The following is a 24,506-nucleotide window of genomic DNA, read 5'->3' as shown; positions in this document are numbered from 1 at the left end:
ATGCAATATGAGTTGTTCCCATGCACTGCTGTGTCTTGGAGCTCAGAGCAGGTTTTGGTGTGTGTGAGGCACTAAAATATTTCTTTAAGGCATGAAATAAGTGGGAAAGGATAGAATTATTTAAAAAACGCTGGTGGGATAATTGGTTAACTATTTTACATACACTAAAATAAATAACATATGAATTTAAGAGTTGATTTAAAAATAGGGAAAATAAAAGAAATATCCAAATGTTAGTAGGACTTTGGAATGGGCAACAATTTTATAAGTTTAGAAGGACAAGAAGGAATTGCAAAGAGAATAACAATGACAAATCTGGCTATATAAATATTTAAAACTTATGTTAGCAAAATATTGTAATGATAACCAGAATTAAAATCAGAAAGCATGGGAAAAAATTGCAGAAAATGTGATAGCCAAAGCCCTCATATCCTTATTAGATAAAATTTCCATACAAATTGATAAGAGAAACAGTAAAATTTTAAGTGCATAAACAGAAAACTCACAAAAAAGAAATTAAAACTAGAAAGCACATGAGAAAATATTTGAACTGGTAATCAAAGACATTCAAAATAAAACAGTAATTTTAAAAATTCAAATTAGTAAAGAAAAACACAAATATTTATTTTTATAAAACCCAGTGCTGGTGAGGATGTTGTAAAAATGCTATTCTCATATTTTCTTGGTGATATTTTATAAATTGGTACCTCCTTTTTGGAAACATAGTCTGGCAATACAATATCAAGAGTTATAAAACTGTTTTTAGCCTTTGACCCACTAATTTGACTTCTGGGAATCTATCCTGAAGAAAAAAATTCAAAATATGGAAAAAATGAAATGCCCCAAATAAATTGGGAAACACTAAATGTGTCACAATAGGGGAATGGTTAATATGTCATTGTACAGCCCCTGAATACATCACTACACAGCCATTTATAATTATAGAAATAGAGACCAGGCAACCCAAATGGAGAGATGTTTGTGCCTCAATATTAAATTAAAAAAATGAAAAAAAATTACATACAAAAATATATGCAGAGGAGGAAAGATTAGAATAAATATGCCAAGTTTTAAGTGGTTGAACTACTATGGAACAGCAGGATGACTTTTTTCCTTCATTTACCTGTTCTGAATAATGTGCCTTGAGCCTGTTGTACCCAGATGGCTACTGCCTCCCATTCTCACCCAGATCTTGCCCCCAAGCTCCATGGCCAGCTCCCAGAGCTCTACCCATCTGTGTCACTGCCACTTGAGTTTGAACTTGGCTGGGAAACCCTCCCATCGCACCAGCCAAACGAAATTCCACCTTTCCCATGCTCCCATAAGGCTGTATTCATGTCTCTATTATAGCACATACACAGTTTGCCTTGTGTGTGGAGATGTTACAGTGTGTGTCTGTTTCTGCCTGAATTTCTAAACCTCTAGAGGGCAAGAACTGTTTCATTTATTTTTCTCTCTTCACAGCATAGGGCACAGTGCTTTGCCTGTATGGTTGCCTGAATAAATATTAGTGGAAATGAGTTTAATTGCACTGCCATGAACGCCTTCTGATTCCCTGGCAGGTGGTGCTCATGAAGGACTGCAGCACTTGGGTCCCTTTGGCAACATCCCCAACATCGTGGCAGAGTTGACTGGTGACAACATTCCTAAGGACTTCAGTGAGGATCAGGGCTACCCAGACCCTCCAAATCCCTGTCCTGTTGGAAAAACAGGTAATGGACATCCTCTTGGATTCCCATGGAAAGTAGAGGCTTTGGGAGGAAATTAGAAATTCTAACGCTAGCTACAAATATTCCTCCAAATTATAATTCTATTCTGATGAGCCCTTGTGTGTTTCTAAGTAGACGGGAAAGAGAAATTTATTCTAGAACCTTTGTGTGAATTCTGATGTTCAGATACATCCCACGTGGTGTATCTCCCTTGTCACGGGAGGGAGATACACCTTCCTTCTATCTCTCCACTTCCTTGGGAATGAATGCTCTTTCCTATACTTGGTAACTCTTTCAATAAAAAGAGAGAACAATTTTTTTTCTTCTTCTAAGATACAACTTCTGTTTATTTTTAGTGTCTTTGGAACTGGTTAGTGCTTGGATCCACGCCTGTTTGTTTTTCTTACTTCCATTGAATATTTTAACTGTGTCACACATCAACACCCAATTAGCTTCCATTCTAAAATCCTATTTATGTAGGTGCCAAGAGGTAGCATGTGGGGGGCGGGAGTTGCGAAGGTGAATAATTGGTTAAGGAAGAAGGTAGAAATTTTCCATGCTACTCATGTATCCTTCCACTTTCCTACCCCCAGTGCCAAGGAGAATGGTGAGTGGGCTACGCTGACATTGAACTTTGATCAATTGATCTTGGTAATTAAGAGTAGTGACTCCAGACTCAGACTACCTGAGTGTGAATTCAAAGTCAACCCATCTGACCTCAGACAAGTTACTTAAGCACTTGGCACCTTTCTTCTCTCATTTGCAAAATAGAGGAAAGACCAGGGTCAGAAAATGGGTAGGAAGAAACATCAGCTCAGAGTTGGGAGAACAACAGTCTCCACAGGGGTCTGGTTGGATGGATTAGATGCAGCAGTTACCTTGAAGTGTGATCTCAGGACCAGCAGCAGAAGCAGCACCTGGTAACTTGTCAAAATGCCAATTCTCATGCCCCCCTCCCCCCCCATTGAATTAGAAACTCTGAGGGTGGGACCTAGCAAGCTGTGTTGCACGTGTAACCAGCCCGCCATATGATTCACACTTAAGTTTGAGACATACTGTTTTGGGATAATGGAGAGACACCCAGAGTTTGAGTCAAGAGATCTGAGTTCTAGACTAGACTGTATATAGGACATCACTTCACTTCCTTGGGCTTCTGTGTCTTAAGCTGTAAAGGGAAGACATAGCCATGGCCTTAAGAAAGCATTCAGTTCTAGGTTATTCTGAGAAAAGGGGAAATAACAGGCTGATGTGATCAAGCCCTAGTTTGTGCACTTGGAGCTCTAAGAAGAGCTCGACCATGCCAGGCTGATGCAGTTTAATAAAACCCAACTGCAGACACGTTGTGGTCACAGGTTAGCTGCGATGTCCTTTGCTAGCTTTCCATTAAGCTGACATATTCCTTATTTATTCTACCACAATTTTCATTCTGAGAAAAAAAACATCACTTGCTAAATTTAGCCACTGTTTGGGAGAAACAGCTTGAAACCTGTCTCACAGAGAAGAATCACAAAGCGGCACAGCACAGTTGGGCAATCCCAGAATGAAACCGAACTTGTCCGCTCCTCGCCACCCTGTCCTCTGAATCCCGGGGGCACAGCCGCTCCCAGAGTCCCTCTCTCAGCCTCAGGGACAGAGTGTGCATTCTCAGGCCCATTTTCCTGAAAGACCCCTTCAGTTTCCAGAGCAAGTTTTATCTCTGCATCTCAGTCTGTGCCCACTCAGAGATACTCGAGAAAGAATGAATTTTGAAAAGGTGGTAAAGCCTCCATCTGCAGACTGCCTTGGTTCGGCGTTCCTTTCCTGCATGTTAATTGCCATGGATGCAAAAGCTAGATAAATAGCTTAGTAAAAATCAAGGAGTCACATTAAGCCACCTTAAAGATTTTTCCAGAGTGCTAATGGCTTCCACACTAGCTTCGTGCTGCTGAGAGCTGAGAAACTGCATATTGAATTCTGATATATAAATATCAGCCTTCTAGAAAGCTTCTGAGAGGTCTCAAGAAAAAATGCCTCATTATCCTTTTTAAATGGGGCTCTGTTTCTTTCCCTAGCCCTGCCCCAAATTCACAATCCCTGCCCTGTCCCCCTTTTTTATAGATGTCTAAGACACGTTAGAGATGGGAACAAAATCTGACTTATTTTTAGAGCACCATGCCTGGTAATATTTAGTAAAAGGCTGAGATAAAAAGCAGCATGGGTGCCGGTAGAACAGCTGCCCAGGAGGCTGAGGCAGGAGGATGGCAGAGCCCAAGCAGGTTAGAGGTTGCTGTGAACTAGGCTAATGTCATGACACTCTAGCCTGGGCAAGAAATAGAATAAGACCCTGTCTTTAAAAAAAAAAAAAAAAAAAAGCAGCCAGGAGTAACCTTTTTTTCCTTAGTTTGAATGGGAGACATGTTTTATTTCAAAGAGCAATCACGGCATAAACTGCCATTTAAAGGGACATGGTAGAAAGGGAGCTAAAACACATTGTGAAGCTGTAAAGTACCACGTGCTCTGTATGTGACCAGCCCTACTCCTCGCAGTGAATCGTTAGGTAAGTATTTGATTATTTGCACTCATGATGAATAAACGAACTTAGGCTAAGATAACTTTCCAAAAGAACTAAACCGATCCGTCACATATGAGCTGGGATTTGATGCTTGAGCTCTGGTCTGTCTGACTCCAAAGCTTAAGCTGTTGCCACTGTAACACACAGCATCAAGTACTGTCTGGAGAGTGTTGTTGTTACGTAATGTGCTTTCTCTGAGAAGTTGAAGTAGTTTCTAAGGAGTTCACTCCAGAGAAAACACTGAGTGCTGAATGCAGTGGCAGTGTACTGGTTGAGGAAATGAGTGCTGTGTGCAGATAAAAAATGTTAGTGGTGCCAGGCGGGGTGGCTCACGCCTGTAATCCCAGCACTGTGGAAGGCTGAGGAGGGAGAATTGCTTGAACTCAGGAGTTTAAGACTTGCCTGAGCGAGAGTGAGACCCTGACTTCTAAAAAAATGGAAAAACCCAGCTGGGCACCATGGCGAGCTCCTGTAATCCTAGCAGCTTCTGGAGGCTGAGGCAGCAGGATGCCCACAGCCCGAGCCTGAGGTTGCAGTGAGCTATGATGCCATTGCACTCTGCTCAGAGGCATAGGGTGGGACTCTGTCTCAACAACAACAACAAAAAAGCAAAAAAATGTTAGTGGTTCAACGTAATGGAAGTTCTTTGTCACTCATGGGAATCCATTTCAGAGGTGGGTGAAGATATGGTTGGTGTGGATTGTTCAGCAACCCAGACTGTCATCTTGACACTCAACATCCACAGTTGCTCTGGTGGCCAACATGTAGCCAGCAAACCAGCAGATGGGAGCTGGGGGGAAGGAGCAGAGCATTATATGGGACGTTTCTATGGGTCAGGCCTGGGAGCAGATATGTTTCTTCTGCCCACATTCTATTGGTCCAAACTCAAGTATATGACCCCATCTGATTGCAAAGCAAGCCTGGGAAATTAATCTAGCTGTGTACTGAGGAGGGACTGGAAATAGGTTTAGTAAATAGTCAATAAGTCTCCCCATAAGAATTTGGGACAAGGAGTCTCATCCAATAGGGAAAATGGGTCCCAGAGAGAAAGTGCCAAAGAGTGGCTGATGTGAAAAGATTCTGACCTTCAGATCTATTTGTATTTGATAAATTATGTCTTTGAATAATGACAAATGCCTTGGCCATCCCTCAAAAACCTTTGACTGTTTGCAGTAGATGATGGATGTCTAGAAAACACCCCTGACACAGCCGAGTTCAGTCGAGAATTCCAGTTGCACCAGCACCTTTTCGATCCGGAACATGACTATCCAGGACTGGGCAAGTGGGTAAGTCCAATCTCAATTGTGTTCTGAAGATACTGATGGCAGAGAGAAACAATACAAACAGGGGAGAGAAGAAAAACGTTTAGAAGCTGATTTTTGAGAATTCAGACTTCTCTGGTTGAGAGGATGTGAGTTAAGTGATTATTACTCCAACCCACACTTATGTGTCAAGGCAGCAATCTCTCAGATCCACCCAAGGGGACAGCAACCTAGCATTAGCTCCAGTCTCTGGAGGATTCTGCTCCGGTCTCCCCCACAGCCTGTGTCATGTACGTTCTAAAGTCTCAGCAGTGTTTCATGCAGTTCTTAACAAGATTTTATCAAAAGTATGTGATTTTACCAGGTACGATGGCTCATGCCTGTAATCCTAGCACTCTGGGAGGCTAAAGCAGGAGGATCCCTTGAGCTCAGGAGTTCAAGAGCAGCCTGAGCAAGAGCAAGACCCTGTCTCTACTAAAACTAGAAAAACTAACCAGGCATTGTGGTTGGTGCCTATCATTCCAGCTGCTTGGGAGGCTGAGGCAAGACAATCACTTGAGCCCAAGAGTTTGAAGTTGCTATGAGTTACGATGACACCACAGCACCCTACCCAGGGTGAAAAAGTGAAACTCTGTCTCAAAAGAAAAAAAGTATACGATTTTCTAAAAACAAAACAAAACACTGAGAAAACGTGCAAATTTGATCTCTAGACTAAGGGAGATGATCTCTGCAGATCAATGGAAAAAAAGATGCCAGAGTTCAGAAACAGAAAAATATAATTCTGCTTTACAGAAAGAGAAAAATAATTCCAAAGTGGGAGCTTGCTGTGAGTCCCAGCAAGTACGTGTAGCTGTCAGTCCTTTGGGAAGTTGTTTATAAGCACTTAGAAAGAGAAATCATGAGCACTTGGCATCAGCGTGCTAAAAATGAATCTTGCCAATCTAATTGTATTGTTTTGTGTGCCAGCGCCAGTCAGCCAGCTGGATGAGGGAAATGGAGTGGGCATGCTGCATTTGGGCTTGATTGAAGTCTTTGACAAGATGCTTTATGATCTCCTACTGGGAGAGGTGGAGAGACACAGCCTAGGCAACAGAATATTAGCAAAAGGGAGTCTGTTAAAAAAGTGTCCCCGTCAAAAGGAAGGGATGTTTCACAGGGTCTCCTGAGTGTCTCAGTGCTACCCCACTGTACATTTTTATCAATGTTTGTAATAAAAATATATCAGACATGTACTGAACCAGATTCTCTAAGGATGACACACAATCGGGAGGGACAGCACTGCCTGATAGCATTGGGATTCGAGAAGATCCCAACAGGCTGGAACAATGAGCCAAAAAAGATCCCAAATGAAGAGGGCCATAGCTATAATCCTGTGGTCGGGCCTACACGATCAAATGCTGAAGCCTCATGAGCACAGTGAGGAGATACCAGGAATGCCACTCACAACAGTGGGTGGCCACTTCATCAGTGGAGTGAGTGAATGAATGTGTGAGCAAATATTCCAAATTGCCTAAGCCCTTCTAAAGTCCTCCATCCCTCTCTGCTCATTACAGGCAGCTTCCTACTTAACTAAAAATATCAAAATCCCAAAACTAAACTCCCTGCCTTCCTGCTACACTGTTTTAAAGACAGCCGTCCCTGCTCAGTAATGACCGCTTCCATTTTTTTTCACCACCTTGCTTCAACACTGCATTGAGTCCAATTTCCCCTGCCTTCCACGTACACACATCTCCCATCTTAAGACAGTAAAGGAGCACCACCCCTCAGTTAATTTTGCTCCCCCATTTTGCATTATTCTATTTCTCTTTCATAAGCAGTTCTGTTAGGAGGGATTGGTTTGTGGAGCCATTTTCAAACCTAGTGGCAGTGTGAAATATGTTGAATCAAATGGAATACATCTATGGGTTCTCAGATAAGAGACTAAAATCAGGAAAGCTTTCCATAAAAGAGGTCATCCTGGTGGCATGTTAAAGGGTGAGATTAAGAGAGAAGAGAGTAGAGTCAGGAAGGAAATAAGGTACTCGATTCCAGTTATGATGGCTATGAACAGAGAGAAGAAGAGTGAGAATCAAGGACATTTCAAAGAAGGAAAAAACTATCTAGAATTGGTACATGGCATAATTAGCATGACGAGAAAAGAGAAAATATGTCAGGTTTTCATGAAATGAATGATATGGACTTTTCCTCAGAGGGTATTTTTTTTTTGTGGTTTGGCCAGGGCTGGGTTTGAACCCGCCACCTCCAGCATATGGGCTGGTGCCTTACTCCTTTGAGCCACTGGTGCTGCCCCTCAGAGCGCATTTTAAAAAGCAAGAGAAAAGGAACAGAGGGAGAAGGGAGGGAATAAAGAGAGAAGAGAGACAGAGGGAAAGGGTAGAAGATTACAGAGGAGCACGGGGAAGGGATCCACAGGGGATGGGCAAAGTCCTGCCAAACAGAAGCAAGGGCCAAGTTCAACACAGAGCAAATAGAAGATACTGAGCCTGCTCTGTCCCAGGCACTGTGTGGGACATCTGGTTTTCAACAGCCGGCAGTACGCAGTACTAGTCTCCAAAGACCTTACAGTCTTGTGGTTGAGATGAATCGCATGAAAATAAAATGACCCTGACTTAGCACCATCCAGCTTCATGTTCCAGCTGTACTCTGTGATTCAGATGCAATTATTGGGAAAGGTGGAAACCAAAGGTATAAGAAGATGGGACTGATGACTGGTGTAGCTGATTGGTGCAGTCACCACTGAGAGGGGCAGGGGCACTGAGGAGGGCAGCTCAGAAGTCTCAGGTGGGAGGGCATCCAGTAGGCTGGAGATGAGAGAAAGGAGAAAAGGAAGAAAGGGAGAAGGACGGAGACTAACAAAGGTCCGGGTGAGGGCAGAGAGCCCATCTGCTGTTGTGGCAGGTGGGAAAGATATGAACTGCTCTCTTTCCAACTGTCTTCACCAATTCTTGAAAGCCTGTATGGCTTTCTCTAACCAAGTTCCACTCACTGCCAGCACTCCAGTGTCCCTCGTGCTCTTTGCTTCCTTGTCGAAACACTGATTTGGGTTCCTTTCAGTCATTCCCAATTCTTTGTCTTCATTTGAGTTAAAGACTAGACGTCAGGACCACAAAGGAAACAACTATTAAGATTGATGACCAGGAACAACATTTGCACACGACTTAACATCTGTAACTCTGTGTTTGTTTAGATTTAAGTTTCCTTGTTTATTGTTTCATCAACCCCGGGAAGTAAACCATGATTTTCGTGCCCTTCACATGGAAGTGCGGGTAGAGAACGTCTTGCTTTCCTAGCCTGGGACCCAGACATCTTCCTCACTGTTTCTGCAGAATGCCAGCCTTGAGCTTGTCTTCAGCTCAGCCGTCCTTTAAGTTAGCAAAGTCATCATCTTTCCTAATAGAACTGTGGACAATACCCTGCTTCCTTATTCACTAATAACGTTTCCCTGTTTTTGACATTAGCTGGAGCTGAGCTGCTTCTTTTGCGATGATTCACGTATTATAAATACCACCGTCTGCCTTGTTTCCTGCATTTCTTTCTCTTTGTTACTGCATCAAGACACATTTATTAAATGTGCATCATATGCCTTCCAGGCCCCGTGTTAGGTAAGGGGAATACAAAGATAAATGGTAATTGGAAATGCATTGCATAACACAGTAGTAAAAGGCAACATTTATTGAGTGCATCCCATGTGCCAGACATTACACTAAGTACTTTGCCTCAGGTACCCCATTCATTCTATCTATCCTTATCACTCTTGTTCTACAGATGAGAAAATGAGGGTTTAGGGAGCTGAGGAGCACAGAGCTGGTGACAGGCAGAGCTGGATTTGAACCCAGTCTTCTGCCTCCAGAGTTCCTGAAACACTGAATACATTCTCTGTCTTTTTACAGCTTGTTGCTGACAGGGTTTCCTGTGCAGCGCTTCTATTGCGTGCTGTCAGGGACCGACTGCCTTTCAGACAGGTGCAGTAAATACAGCACTGGGGAGCTACTTAGAGGACAGTTACCCCACATAGATACGCATGTTTAACAGCAGAGTGTTGTTTACTTGGGGAAAAGTTGCCTCAAAAAACAAATGTTTATCTTTTCTAAAGTGTTCCTTTAGTCAGGTGCCATGGTTCACGCCTATAATCCCAGTGCTCCGGGAGGCCGAGGCAGGTGGATTGCCTGAGTTTGGGAGTTGGAGACCAGCCTGAGCAAGAGGGAGACTCCGTCTCTAAAAACTAGCCAGGCCCTTGTAGTCCCAGCTACTTGGGAGGCTGAGGCAAGACAATACCTTGAGCCCAAGAGTTTGAGGTTGCTGTGAGCTATGACACCACTCAATGTCAGGGCAAGTGAGTGAGTGCTGTCAAAAAAAAAAACAAAAGCAAAAACAAAACAAAGAAAGTGAATGCTCCGTCACCCCTTTTTATCAGCAGATGATCATATCCTGAGGCTAAGCCACGGGAGAAATGGGGGACAAGGACCCTCTGTGACTTTGCCTTTCATAACCTCAGCAAGTTTGATGCCCTTGGGTTGGTCTCAGGTCTCCATGTGATCAGACTTGATTAGACTATGGCTTTTTGATAGGTCCTGCTTAGTGCTTTATGTCGGGAAGCACGCAGCATCAGTTTGTCCCATCACTGCTAGCGTTAACTCTATTCACCTGACTAAAGTGAGATTCACCAGGTTTCTCTGGTGTAAAATTATCATTTTTCCTTTCAAAATTAACAGTTAACCTCTAGGAAGGTACTCTGAGACTGAGCAAATGTTCTGCTCCCCATTAAACTTTTCTAAAAATGTTTAGAATATTAGGGGGGGGTACATGTGTTTTGTTCACATACTTTGTTTTTGCATACATTGAGTCAACGTTATAAATGTGCCTGCCCCCCTAGACAGTGTGCACCGTAGCCAAATCTAGCATCCATTATTGACACTCAGCAGAATCAATTATAACTATGAGAGCTGCAGAATTGTGACTTCCTTACTCTACTAGTCTTTCTGCATTTACTAGATGGCATCCTGCTCTAAGCATGTGTTCCCCTGCTTCCCTATTTATTTACTTACAAATGTGTTTATTTAGTATCACTATGGACTCATGGATTCCTGTTATTATTTCTTTTACTGTTCAAACTGTCCCAGCTTTGGCCAGGGAGGGTCTCTTCAACCTGGCTTTCTTCTCTTTTGACATGACTCCATCATTTTTTAAGTACCTTCTTACTTTTCAACCTGATTAGATAGTCCAGCTTCCTTCTTCCTTGTATTTGTCCTGCCCTAGCTCTGGAATCAGTATTTCTTCAAGAAGTTCCCCCCGGTTCCATTTGGGAATGTGATTTGAAACCGGGACTTGGGCAGTTGCTCAGAACGTTGATGGCACAATGGAAAGCCCTTTTAATAAGCTCACCACTACTCACATGGAAGACAGGTTCACCACTCACCAAGGAATCAACAGGGAGTGGGTGACAGGAGAGGGGTTTGGTGGCTTCTGGTTTGATTTATATACTTCTTTTACCCACAGTACACATGCCAGTCCTTAGCGTTAAGCCCATACAGTAACAGGGCTAGTCAAAACTGTCCCAGCCACTTTCAGGCAGGGGTGGGGGAACATTATCCTGCTAACCCTAAACCTAGCTCTTGAGGAAACACAGGGAGCGTCTTTGAGCGTCTCTGAAAGACTAGCCAGACCTTTCGCATTTCTTTCTGAAGATAGGCCCTTATGAGTATCATCTGTCTCAAGATCTTCTAAAGGAGATTTAGATGATGCTGATGCACAGTGGAAATCTGCTGGGTCTGATTCACAGTCTCACTGCATGGTCCCAGCTCTCAAGCCCCTGGGTGCTGCCTCCAGCTCAGGCAGCTGAATATCATGGTGCACATGAAGAAGCCACTGTCCTCACCTCCTTCTCCCTTCCTTTACCTCCCTCCCAGCACTGGCATGAACTCCCAGGACATTCTTTGCATCAAGAGTTGTCATATTCACAAAAAGGCAATCATAGACCAACAGGAATGAGCCTGACAGCAATGTCCTTTTTCTTCATGGAGTAAGCTGCAAGTTCACCATTCCTCCCTTCTGATATTAAGCTGATCCATGCCCCAAGTGAGTAGGAGACAGAGGCTGCACCCAGTACTGGTGACTTGGGCCCCTTCACTCCCTGGCAGAGACTCCCTGCAGAGTTGAGGCTGGGCAAGAGATAGGCATCATTCATTGCAGGGGAGATAGATTTTAATGAATGTGAAAATGATGAAGTTTATTTTGGCATTTGTCATTTTCACTTCCAGATCTACCATAAAAAAAAAAAAATACCTTTATAACCAGACAGCTCAGAATGTTAAGTGTTGTATAAACTTGTTCCTTACCAGAACCCTGTCATCTTCTTTTTTTAGAATCTGTTAGAGCAAATTTCATTTAGAGCAAAATGAATCACCTCTTTTCTGTATTATTTTCATTCTGATTAAAAAAATAAATAAAATGACACAAGTCCAGCACCTGCAAATCCCCTTCTCCCTTCCTGCCTTCAGGTTAAGTGTTCTTTCCTTTAGAATCTCAATAGAAGGAAATCTGTTGAGCATGTGTCTGATATTCTAGAGCTCATTTAAGTCTACTATGTGTTTAAAACACAGCAATATGTGGAAACACTTATACAAACTGTGGTAACGGAGCCCTTTTCTCCCTCCACCCCCTGCCACCCAACATAACTTTCCTTTCTGCCAAGAAGTTTTTTGGCAGTTTTTAAAAGGTTCACTCTATTAAAAATGTTATAGACCAAATGGTTTTCCAATTGTCTTGACTGGGGGCTCCAGCTCAAGCCCCAGAAGGAATGGTTGCAGAAGTCAGAATGTCTCGTTTATTTACATAGAAGAGGGTTGTTAATAGTCAGACACTACTCTAGAGAACAGTTTATGTGTACACTTCATAAAAAGGGAGCGAGATACAAAAATAAATGAGATAAAATTGTTTATTTTAAACAAAGGCTGTTCAAAAGGCCGAGATGGTTTTCCAGCGCCTCTTGGCGTTTTAGAACGTCGTGTTTCCCTGTTTATGTGATTGTGGATGACACTGGTGCGCCTCGGGGCCTTGCAGAGGACTTTATTAAAAGCTGCACAACCACCAGCTTTTCTCTTGTGGTCTATCTTTCTGACACGACATTCCTTTCATCTAGTTTTGTTTCCAAAATATGAGTATGCAGATATTCAGGGCCCACACCAAATATTTCTTTTATAATAGCCATTCTCCAAATCTAATCCATCCTTCTGCATCTGTGTTTTCTTTTCTCCTCACTCTAGAACAAGAAACTCCTTTATGAGAAGATGAAGGGAGGACAGAGACGGAAGCGGAGGGTAATGTGCGGCCAGCCGGGTTGTCGCTGGGATGCTTGGAGCTTTTGGAGTGGGGCAGTGGGCCAGCTGGAAGCCTCGCTTGAGGCAAAGTAGCAGAGTGGTCCTGTGTGAGGAGGGCCACGCCCAGGAAGGCAGCCCTCCATTCTGCCATTGTTTCCCCCAGGCTTTAGTGCATGATTTTTGGTGAAAGACTCCGTTTCCTGGTGATTCTATCATCTTCACTCCATTCAGGGAATGTGCACTTTATCCCTCCCATCTGGGTGAGACCCCAGGGAGCATGTGAAGGGGAATGTCTGTGCTCAAAGGGTCTGCGGGCCAGTAGGGGAAACTGATCACACATGTGCGCCAATTACACAAAGAGGAACAGAGGAGTGATGAGCTGCATGCTCTAAGCCATAACAGTAGAACCTCTGTAAGTTGACCACCCAAGGGACTGCAGCAAACTGGTCAACAAACGGTGGTCAACATAAGGAACTAGGCCTACTGTACTCATACGTACATGTGGTGCATGTCTGGTCAGTAAGAATTAGGTCATTTTAAGGAGGTGGTCAGTACAGGGAGGTGTCAACTATGGAGGTGCTACTGAATTTTGAAGAAATGTGAGAGCAAATGATGAAATGAACAAACCTCAATTTCTCCTACATATTTTTCTCCTTAGCCTAGGCAGATTGATATAAAATTCAGTAGATCCATCATATTTATTCGCTGACTGCTGAATTGATTGCAGGCTTATTTTTGACCATCCCAGGGCCCCCAAGGGAGGAACTTAGTGGAGGTGTTCCGCATTAATTTACTTCATCTATGGTGGTGCCACATGTAAAATGCTATCCACTTTGCACTGGGTTTCCAATGCAAATATAATATACAGAGTAATGAGTGATTAAGATCCATTCTGCTAATGAACCTTAAGGGCCTGGCCACCTACATCTTTTGCCAGTCAGAGGCAGGGGAAGGAATCCTGCTAGTGAAGTGCTATGAAATATTAATCATTTTAGTTAAAATATACAAATCTACCCGTATACCCAAGGCCATTGAACTGTTTATTTAGAAGAGCAAGTGCCTGGATCCTCACAGCATTTGGGAATCTAGACAGTGGTGATTGTGGCCATTCTGACTAGTTTTGCCAAATCCAGGCAGGGAGTGTTTAAAGAGGAGTATGGAGTTTTTGGCCTCAGCATTGGTCCTCAGGGCCCCACAACAGAGGGTTCCAAGCCCCTTTGCTACCTGACAAAACAGAAGACTGCTGGCCAATTTTTTTTATGCAAGAAGTAGAAAATTTTTACATTTGGAAATAAATCATTTTGGGGAGAGTTAACAGAGTTGTTAGGGTTTTTTTTCCTTGGTTATTGCAGCTTCTGATAGCAGCTGGTGACAGGCAGAGTCCAAAGGGTATAATGTGGTCTTGAGAGAACATCAAGAAATTCTATTCTAAGAGCTCAGAATACACATAATTTACCAGTAGGATGGTTTGAATATCTCCCCACGCACAAGAACATTTCCAAATAAGATCAATGACTGACCCAAAATGAATAACTTAGCATGAAGCATTAATTGTCTCTGCTTCCTGGCCTACCATTCCTTCTGCCCTGACTCAGTGAATGACCATGGGTCAAGATTTAGGTCATTTTTCCATGAGACCAGTGATTACCAAAACTCAGAATTTTGGCTAAGACACATGTTATGAAAGATTTTACTTTAGCCTCAACTTCCTCCACATAGGAAAGGCTTAGAATTTAGGAAAAGAAGGGTCACTTTGACCCAGAGTTATCAAATTCTTCTTATTCTCGGGCATCTATGAGGGCCCATTCTCATGACATAAACCATGACCTCTCTGGACTGATGGGGAAACAGAAGTTGTGTCCCCCATAGTCAGCCCTCAGATATGGTGTGCCCAAATTGACTGAAGAAGACCTTAACCACCTCCTCCAGCACATGAATCAATGGAAATAAATTATGGACTTGCTTTTATGAAAAATCAAGCCTTCCTCCAATGAAACTCACTCAGCATCTGCCATGGTTTCCAGAGCACATCAAAAGCAAGGATCCAGTCCCAAAGGTTCTTCTAGTAGGCAAAGGAGAATAATGTTTTCTGTACATCCTAACCAAGTGAAAAGATACCTATGTAAGTGCCTTGGGGACTTCACATCATAATTAAAACCAACGCTCATTACCATCATCCCTCCTAAGTTTTGGGTTCAATATTAGCAGTTAAATGTTTGTCAGAGAAGCTCACATGATTGATCCTTTTTCTTTTTCATGAACTTTTTTTCTCTTCTCCTCCACCTCTGACATTTGCAAATCCTGTGGAAGTGAAGGTCCTCAAGTGAGACTTTCTCACATGAAAGTCCCTTAGCAAGAGGGAGTCTCCCCAATGTTACAGCCACACCTCAAGTGTTTTATAAGACTTTCTATACTTGTTCAAATCCACATGAATTTCTAGTTTCTTCACAAACAAAACATCAATTTACCTTTAAACTCCTACAAATTTTTTAACTCTTAAGCTGTATCTTGTTAATATTTGAGATCTTATTTAAATAGTTTATTGACCTTTTAATCCCATTTGTGATAAACACAAACATCTCATATACTATTTTAAGATAACAGAATTTCTAGAATAAATATTATTATTCAAAAACAAAGTTTATGATACTGAATAAAGTTTTTCAGTCCATACTTGTTCCACTTACCCAAAGATTCTGATATGATCTTTTAGGGGTGGGCTGGACCACTGCAGTTGACAAAAAGGATGTTCTTATTTTAAATATTTTAAAGATGACTTCCCATCAAGGTGCTGTCTTTTTGAGACATGTCACTTTTCTCATATATAAATATATATATAGGCATTTCTCACTTTGAAACTCTCACTGTGTGTGTGATGCATATTCACAGAGTGAGTTAGACATTTCATGATTCATGCTTTTACCAGTCAGGTTATGGAAGAACATTTACAAATATTACATTCAAGTTTCATTCCTTTTTGTTTGGAGAATGTCCACTCATCTTTCCAAAGAGTCCTAGAAGGCCATGTCCTATGGACATGAGAGACCCATCTGTGAACTGGCTCCATTCATTCAGAAAAACAGCACACAACAGGACTGCTGATCATTTGTAATCACCCGTATCTTCTTTCTTATTACATTATTGGAGGGCAACGTCAGTAAATATCTCCCACAACTTTTGAATTTTTTCCTGCTTGCTAAAAAGAATTAGCAAATAAAGCTACAATTACTAGTTCAAATCCAAGTCTTAAAAATAGATTTGAGAAGGAATGGAAGAACCTTTACTTATTCAGAATACCAACAGATAAAAGAAATTTTAGAGACTAGAGTCTTGGGTCAAACACCAAGGAGAGACTTCCTGATAACTTCTTTTTTTCGTCAGCTTTTGAATTTGGCTGAGGGAAGGCGGAAGTGATTTCTGGAGCTCCTAATGAATTCTTTTCAGTGGAATATTGGCATGAAAGAGTCAATTGCAGCAACAGAATGAACTGTGACCAGTCTTCAGATGCTAACTCCCAATTGGCCTTACTCTGTCTTCTTTAGAACATGCTTCTTGTAAAATAATTTAATGCATTTCAGATTCCCTCTGTTACCTAAATAGAGCCATAGAATAACAATTCTCTTTCATACAAGATTCAATGACAGCTTATGAGCTGGTTCACCTCAAATCTTTGCCATAGAATAACAATTTCATACGCAGTTAGTAGTGAGAGCTTATGAGCTAGTTCACTTCAAACCTTTGCACCAAAAATAATAATTTTTTAAAAGCTCACATTGCATCTGATAAAGAACCCTATAGACATGTGAAAAAAGCAATTAGAGATATCTACAAATCAATGTTTCCTAGTCCACTGAGGTATCTGGAGTAACCATTTGGTAGGTGGTAGGTCCTACTGTCATCTTGTCAACCCAATAGGCCAAACACAATTCTTGTTGATTTCTTTTCCAAGATGCTCGGGTTTGATGTTCACATGTAGTCCCCAGCCATATTTCTCTTTTTTTTCAGAGTGTCAATCCGTACCTGCAAGGACAGAGACTGGACAATGTTGTTGCCAAGAAGTCTGTCCCCCATTTTTCAGATGAGGATAAGGACCCAGAGTAAAGAGAAGATGTTGGGTGGATGCCCACACCGTCTGTTCGGTGTCAGCATTGCTTACATGCACGTGTTCTTAGAGCCCCCAGCAATGGCAGCATGTTTCTTACGTAGATAATTGTGGATAAAAAGCAGCATTGTCCTTCACATTGACAGCTCTGCTTTCTGCTAAATTAAAATGAGAGGCTTTTTGTTTGTTTATTTTTTCAACGTGAATCTGCAATGAGCACCCAAATTAAAATGTATTTGTCAACAACAATAAAAAGCAAGACTGGGAAATGCTCAGATTTCTTGCAATTTAAGATGGTGTTTGGAGCTGTACTGATTTGGCCAAGTCTATAAAAAGCTGGCATTTGATTTTGATTATGTATTCATCCAGCCCTTGGGCGTTGTTACACACTAGTAAAGAGGGCTGTACTCAAGGGGAGGAGCTGACACATTCCACTTGGCTGCATCTTAATAAATATGTCTGCCAGCATTGGCGTGGGGCATCTTCTGGTTTATTTATTTATTTTAATTTCAGATTAATATCAGGGTACAAACCATTAAGTTTGCATTTATAAGGTAAGGTCCCTGTTGTAGTTGTGCCCCTCACCCAGGAGGAATGCTATATATCCTTTCACTATGACCATTAGGTGAGAGCACATCAATCCCCCCTCCCCCTCCTCCCGGATTGAATTAAATTGAATTTTCCTCTTGTGTGGATGTGTATTAGTTTATCTACTGGTTTCATATTAGTATTGAATACATTGGCTACTTGCTTTTCCATTCTAGTGATATTTTACTAAAGAGAATGTCCTCCAACTCCATTCAGGTTAATAAAAAGATGTGAAGTTTCTGTCTTTTTATAGCTGAATAGTATTCCATGGTATATGTAAATACCACAGTTTGTTAATCTATTCATGGATGGATGGGCACTTGGGTTGATGTCTTTTTATTTAAAACATAACAAATATGATTTCTTTGTTTAATAGAAAAGCCTTATCTATATACATGATCTTATCAGGTTCTAACAATAATGCTGTGACTAAATGGAACCAGTGTTATCCCCATTTTACAGATGGTAGAACAGAGACCTGTTCAATACTCCATTGGAAGCAGTCAGCAAATTCCAGGATGGGAAAACTCCACAGCACAAGTAACCTAGCTATTTTCAACAAATAGATGGCAGAGAGGGAAAATGGTAGGGCAATGGTTCTCAACCTTCCTAATGCCACAATCCTTTAATACAGTTCCTCATGTTGTGGTGAGCCCCAATCATAAAATTATTTTCCTTGCTACTTCATAACCGTAATTTTGTTACTGTTATGAATTGTAATGTAAATATCTGATATGCAGGATGTATGTAGGGGACTCCTGTGAAAGGGTTGTTCAACCCCCAAAGGGGTCGTGACCCACAGGTTGAGAACTGCTGCGGTAGGGAACTATAATAGATGTTGAAAGACTTAAGATACATCTGAACCAAATACAGTGTGTGTATGGGTATTATTTGTATCCTGATTCAAAAAAATCAAATTAACAAAAACACCGATCAGATAACTGGAGAAGTTTGAATAGTAACTGGATACTTGGTGCTCCTTAAGTGTTACATAATGTTAAGGCTATGTTTTTAAAAGAGCTCCCTTATCTCTTAGGGATAAATATTGAATCATTTACAGATGAAATGATATAATGTCTTAGATTTGCTTTAAAATAATCCAGTGGTAGTGATGGTCTCAGAGTGGGAAGGAATTGGGGATACAGATGGGTAGATATTGGCCATACCCTGAGAGCTGTTGAAGCTGGGTCATGGGTACAATTAAAGGTTAAGAGGTAAGAGTAGACCTTGGTTAGAGCTGGCCTGGAAATAGCAACATAGGACAAGTTGGGAAACTTTTCTGGATAAGGCTGTAGAAAATGTGAGGAGGGCAAAAGGGAGATGGATGAAGAGTGCACTTCCCAGGGCGCTGTGGAAGGAAGTAGCAGAGGGGTCCATGGGAGAGAAAATCTGGTTGGGAGCAGTGAGGGGGCAGAGTGGCTGGGAGGCAGGAAAACATCTTGGAGGCAGGAGAGAAGGGGGACCTCCACCAGGCTGATAGACTCAGAAAGGCCCTTTCTTTCTGGGTGGGAGCTACACTGCAGGAAAGGATCATTAACCTCCTGTCTCTGTCAGTCTTTCCACTGTGCTCCAGCCCAGGATCTTTGAAACCAGAAAGGTGGTCGGTCAGAGTCACCTGGAGATATGTGGAGAACAAAAGAAGAACCTTTTGGGCGTATTCCCCAGAATGTAAGGCACAGGCTGCCAGCACCACAGCCACTGACCCTGCTGGCTTTCCCACTGTGGGCACAGATGGCTGGAGGCCAACCCCCACCCCTGCACTCACACAGCATGAGAGGGTGTGTACAATGGATGTCAGTCTTGAAGAGAATTTCCTCTGTTCTTGTTTCTGAGAGAGGGGAAAAAAGTAGGTGGTTGAGTGTTTTCTACAACAGTATCCAAAGACATGCCCCCTCAACCCCTACCACCACTGTCGACAAAGTGAGTCATGTGCCAGGTCACCAGCCTGAGTCTTCTAGGGATGGCTCTTCCAAATGTTTTTGCACCTGGTGATGCAGAATAATACAGGACACATCTGGGATTCTTGAAAGAACCAAACTGAAGTGTTTCTGGCAGGGAGATGGGGGTCTGCCTGGGTTGGGCAGCTACCTGGAGGTGATAAGAGCTCAGAAAGCTAGGGTCATCCAATTGATCTATAGTCCCACACTCTGCCACACAGCGAGAAGTGCAGGACGCTCCACTCTACACGACCCAAGCTGCCTGGAACAGAATTCTCTCCGTGCTCTATCTGCCACAGAATCAAATGGTAACCACCAAGCTGCCACTGCATTGGTCCAGTGGGACGGGGAGACATGAAAATGAGGACATTTATTTAAAACAGCTCGATTGTCAGCTAGAGAAACCCAGTCCACCTGGAAGGACTGGGGGTGGGGTGGGATGGGGCAGGAGGGTGCTGATGGGCATGAACAGAAGAGAAAGTGAGAAGGGAGACAGCAGGGGGTATAGGCTGAAAATGGTTGAGAAGCTCTCTTTGGCGGATTCTTAATGAAATGACTCACAGATAGTGCCGCTCTACATGTAACATGGGGAGGCAGCTCACTAAGAATCTGGAAGGAAGCAGCAGTGAAACAAACCACCTGCCCTGATACAGAGAGCCAGGCTCACGTTCTGGGGACATTGCAGAGTCCACTGGAATGGGGAATTGGGAGAGCAAGGATCTAGGACGCTGAGCGGGGACAGGACTGGGCAGGATGCTGTATGTCCTGCTCAGAGCCCAGTTAACTCCACATCTGCAAAAGGCCCCACATCTGCACTGCAGTAATCTCATGATTACCTCAAAATTAAAACACAACACTAAATAAACAACTTCCCCTCCTCTGATACCCACGAACTACATCCTTGTTTAGCCAAACCTCCCTTGGAGCCCTTCTCTAGTGAAGGAGCCAGCGGTCGGTGAACACCCAATTCAGGGGTGGGGAGATTACGCAGCTGCGCGTCCCAGCTGCGAGGGGCACCGGGGCAGCTGCGTTCCACACCACACGCAGTCAGCATCAACAGCCCACACGCTGGGAGTCCCACGTGCAGCCGCAGCTCTTCCACGTCTTCAGAAATCATTCAAGCACCTGTGTGACCTCCTGGGTTCTTAATCCCCCCTTAAGAACACCTGTAAACCTCTTAGAAGCCCCAACATACTTCAGCAGAGAGAAGGGCAGGAGTGAGGGACATTTCCGCAGTCTCCTTGCGCCCCGGGACCCCGCTGTTGGAGCCAGGTCTTGCGGGATGCCTGGCACTGCCTCGTGGGATGCAGGTGCTGCCCCAGGAAAGCTCACAGGTGGCTTCCTGCTTGGGACATGAAGCTGACGTGCTCTTAATTCACAGTCACAGTTGCTTCCCAGGTTACGATCCAGCTCCAGGCGCGTATGGAGCTGCTCCAACGCATACCATTTCCTCTCTACTCCCCCCCCCCCCAGGACCAGGGAACAGTTCTCTCAAAAGCAGGCAAGCCCAAAGGAGCCAGTGGCCCTTCCTCCAGGACGGCGACTCCTTCTGTCTCTGCTCCAGGTGGTCTCCCCATAAATACAGGAGATGCTGGCTTTGGAAGGAACCTGTCTTGGGGCACCCGATTAAATCTCTGCAAATGGCATCCTGCCCTGAACAGCAGGACAGAGGAGAATCTCTCGCCGGCTCTGGGATGCATTCATGAACATTTCAGGAGTCAGGACTATTCCACGCAGGGAGGCGGAAATGATTTGTGAACCTACGGCAATCACAACGTAGAGAGGCCTGGAGGAGGACAGGAGCTGCCTGCCCCAAGGCAGGATCTGTGGGGCATAATGAGGACACAGAAGAGGGGGCAACTTAACTGTGGGGGGCGATCAGGAAAGGAACTGGGAGGCCACCCTGGGCTGAGTCTGGAAGAAGTTTTTCTAAGCTGGGAGGGTAAATACAAGGCAGAATATTTCAAGCATACAAAGGGATGCTGTACAAAACTGTCACGAGAGAGACAGTCATGGTGGGGGGTGGCAGTCACGTGTGTCTGGTCCTCGTTTAAGGGGGACCATGTAAAGGAGAGCAAAGGGGCCAGGCTCATGTGAGCGAGGCAGGGACCATGTCATGGGGAGCCCTATGGTCATGCCAGAGTGTGCATTTTATCCTGAAGGAGATGGGGGAGTCCCAAAGGGATTTCATGAACTGTAGAGACATTATCAAGTTTATAATTCAGAAAGATTCCTAATGAAGTGATCTACACCGGTGACAGTATATAGACCAGGCCAAAGGCTGTTCAAGTTTACAATGTAGGCAAGGCAGAACAGGAGGAAGGGGATAAGAGAAAAAAAGTACTGACCCTTCAGGGCATATAGAAATTGCAGACCTTGGAGCTATTTGTAAAGACTCAGTGCTGGGCATGGGGGTGTGTGCCATCTGTCTCATTGACAGAACATTTAAGGTGAATTCTAGGAGAGTATAGATTCCAATATATCAGGTAGGCCTTCCTCCCAGAAACTTTCACCTAGACGTGATAAAGTCGAGTCAGAAGTCACTCTTCTCCCAGCGGGTAGCTCTCCCTGCTCTCTCCTCTTCCTCCTCCTGTGAGCTCTCATGCGCACCTCCCTGCAGTCCCTGCTACCACAATACTGACAGAGAAGGTCCGATAGACAGCGTTCGTTTAATCCTCCTCCCTACATTTTATAGATGAAGAGATTGAGATTGAGAGGTCACATGACTCAGCCAAGACTCCACAACTAGAAAGTGTCAGAGCTTAAACTTGAATTCAGGTCTCTCTGTGGTGCTGACCCTGCACCACACTGCAGTCCGACACTCACTTGCTTATTATGTGTCCGCCACGTTTTGCTGGCTGATGAGCTCCTTAAGGCTGTAGATTGTGTCTCATTTTTCTTCTAATCCTGATACCTTGCATAGGGCCTACTAAAGGTGGTAACTGTTAGCTGAAGGAGTGGGCAGCATGGAAAGTTTGGGAGAAGTCTTAGGAGGTTAGTCCTCTTAGACTATGTGTAAAGGGGGAAAAGTGGTATCAGCTCTCCCTTTGGTGGGGTTTAAAGGTTGACTCTACATTGTGTGTAGGATTCTCAGGTCTTTTTTATGATCAGCTAGTAGAACTATCCCCGCTCCCCTGAGTCACTGCCTAAATGTCAGCTCTTCAGGAAGTGTCAGGGTGCAGAGCTCCTGCCAGATACCTCACTGTGCTGCACATCAAGACTGGCCTCACGACTCATTTATTAGGGAGGTAGAAGAGACCAGGGTCACAGTGCTGCTCACCACCAGGGCAGTCCTGTGTAGACTGCAACTTCCAGTTCACTGCTGCTGTGGGTTTTCATCGACCGGGGAAGCACAGGGGCGGCCCTTGACTAATACAAGTGCTGTAGCAATGGCCTTGGGAATTAGAATAGAAAGGCTTTGGAAAACATTAGCCTATTTACGAGGAGTTTGCTGAAGACAAAGAGGAGAATCTCCAGGAACAGTCAGGGGAGTGGGTCAATTGTCTCAAAAGCAGCTCTGGGATGTTACTTAGAAACATGTTACTGTGAAAACCAGACCTACCTAGCCAGGAGTCTATCTTGAGAGAGTAACATTCCCTGAAGTCTCCTGAGGCTTGGGTTTTACCGCTGGCCTAGGCCTGGCAGGATTTGGGGGTGCTTGGTCTTCATGTACCTGACTTCTAAAGGAATAAAGAGACTTTGCCAAGGATTTTTGGCTGTCAGGCTGCCCTCCCAAAACAGTTTGGTGACTTAATTGTAGATGAATCAGAAACATGTGGATCAAATTTCCTTCTAAAATGCACATGGGCTTTGGCGATTAAAAGAAAACATAGCAGGGCATAGCAGCTCACGCCTGCAATTCCAACACTGTGGGAAACTGAGGTGGGAGAATTGCTTGAGGCCAGGAATTTAAGAACAGCCTGAGCAACATAGGGAGACTCCATCTCTACTTAAAAAAAGAATGGCCAAGCATTGTGGCGTGTACCTGTGGTCCAAACTACTTGGGAGGTGGAGGCAGGAAGATCACTTGAGTTCAGGAGTTCTAAGTTGCAGTGAGTTATGACTGCACCACTGCAATTCAGCCTGGGTGGCAGAGTGAGACCCTGTCTCTTAAAAAAAAAAAAAGAAAGAAAGAAAAAGAAAATGTGTATAATATAACTGATTTGGTGGGCAGAAAGCCATGTGAGAAGGCGAGGACCGCTGAAAATTATAACTATATAGTGAAAGAAAACCTGATTGCTAATGAACAAAGAGGAATCTATAAAGAAACTTGGCAAAAGATTTGTGGACACTCCACCCTGGCTTCTATGTTCACAAGCAGAGGCAAGGTGTTTGCACAGACACTAGGAGAAGCCTTTCTTTGAATTTAGGTTTAGAAACATACTAACTTATAAGTTGTAAAGAATCTTTTAGAAAAGAGCTGCCACAGGATGGGATGAGATGAACAGACCTAGAGCCCACCCCAACAGACCCAGTGTTCTACTGTCGTATGAATTTAATTTGGAGTAGAACTTGATAAGCCATTCCTCCCAGCAGTAACCAAAAACATATATACAGGAAACCAAAATATTTGCAATATCTCTTAGCAGTGGCAACTGACTACCTGAGGAGTAACATCTTCAAATCCTTTCTAATCCAATTTTTCTGCCACTGGAGTGGGGAAGAGGTTGATAAATTACTTGTAATTATCCTACAGTTTTTTTTTTATTAAATCATAGCTGTGTACATTAATGCAGTCATGGGGAACAGTGTGCTGGTTTTATATACAGTTTGAAATATTTTCATCAAACTGGTTTACATAGCCTTCATGGCATTTTCTTAGTTATTGTGTTAAGGCATTTATATTCTACATTTCAAAAGTTTCACATGTACACCATAAGTGTGGTCCCACCAATCACCCTCCCTCCACCAATCCTCCCCCTCCTTTTCCCTCCCCTCCCTTTCCCCTTTCCCCATATTCTTGGGCTATAATTGTATTATAGCTTTCATATGAAAGCTATAAATTAGTTTCATAGTAGGGCTGAGTACATTGGATACTTTT

General features: G+C 43.4%; 1 protein-coding gene across 2 annotated transcripts in view; it reads left to right on the top strand.

Moving 5' to 3' along the window:
* The window catches only part of SCG5 (secretogranin V), a 50,580-nt gene extending 33,167 nt beyond the window's left edge, over window positions 1–17,413 (top strand). Inside the window, exons 3-6 of one of the 2 annotated variants that reach the window (XM_012806361.2) lie at window positions 1,563–1,712; window positions 5,437–5,546; window positions 12,785–12,838; window positions 16,844–17,413. In XM_012806361.2, the coding sequence (XP_012661815.2) occupies window positions 1,563–1,712; window positions 5,437–5,546; window positions 12,785–12,838; window positions 16,844–16,939 (410 nt within the window). In that variant the 3' untranslated portion in view covers window positions 16,940–17,413. Of the gene's footprint in view, window positions 1–1,562; window positions 1,713–5,433; window positions 5,547–12,784; window positions 12,839–16,843 lie in introns of both variants that reach the window. The other variant, XM_003791686.3, reaches the window with a different exon arrangement.
* Window positions 17,414–24,506: the final 7,093 nt, after the last annotated feature.

The sequence above is a fragment of the Otolemur garnettii genome, unplaced genomic scaffold, assembly GCF_000181295.1.
Source record: "Otolemur garnettii isolate 467f Iridium unplaced genomic scaffold, OtoGar3 scaffold00050, whole genome shotgun sequence".
NCBI classification, from domain to species: domain Eukaryota; kingdom Metazoa; phylum Chordata; class Mammalia; order Primates; family Galagidae; genus Otolemur; species Otolemur garnettii.
The sequence above is the reverse complement of the archived record's forward strand: the minus strand, read 5'-3'. Positions and strand labels throughout refer to the sequence as shown.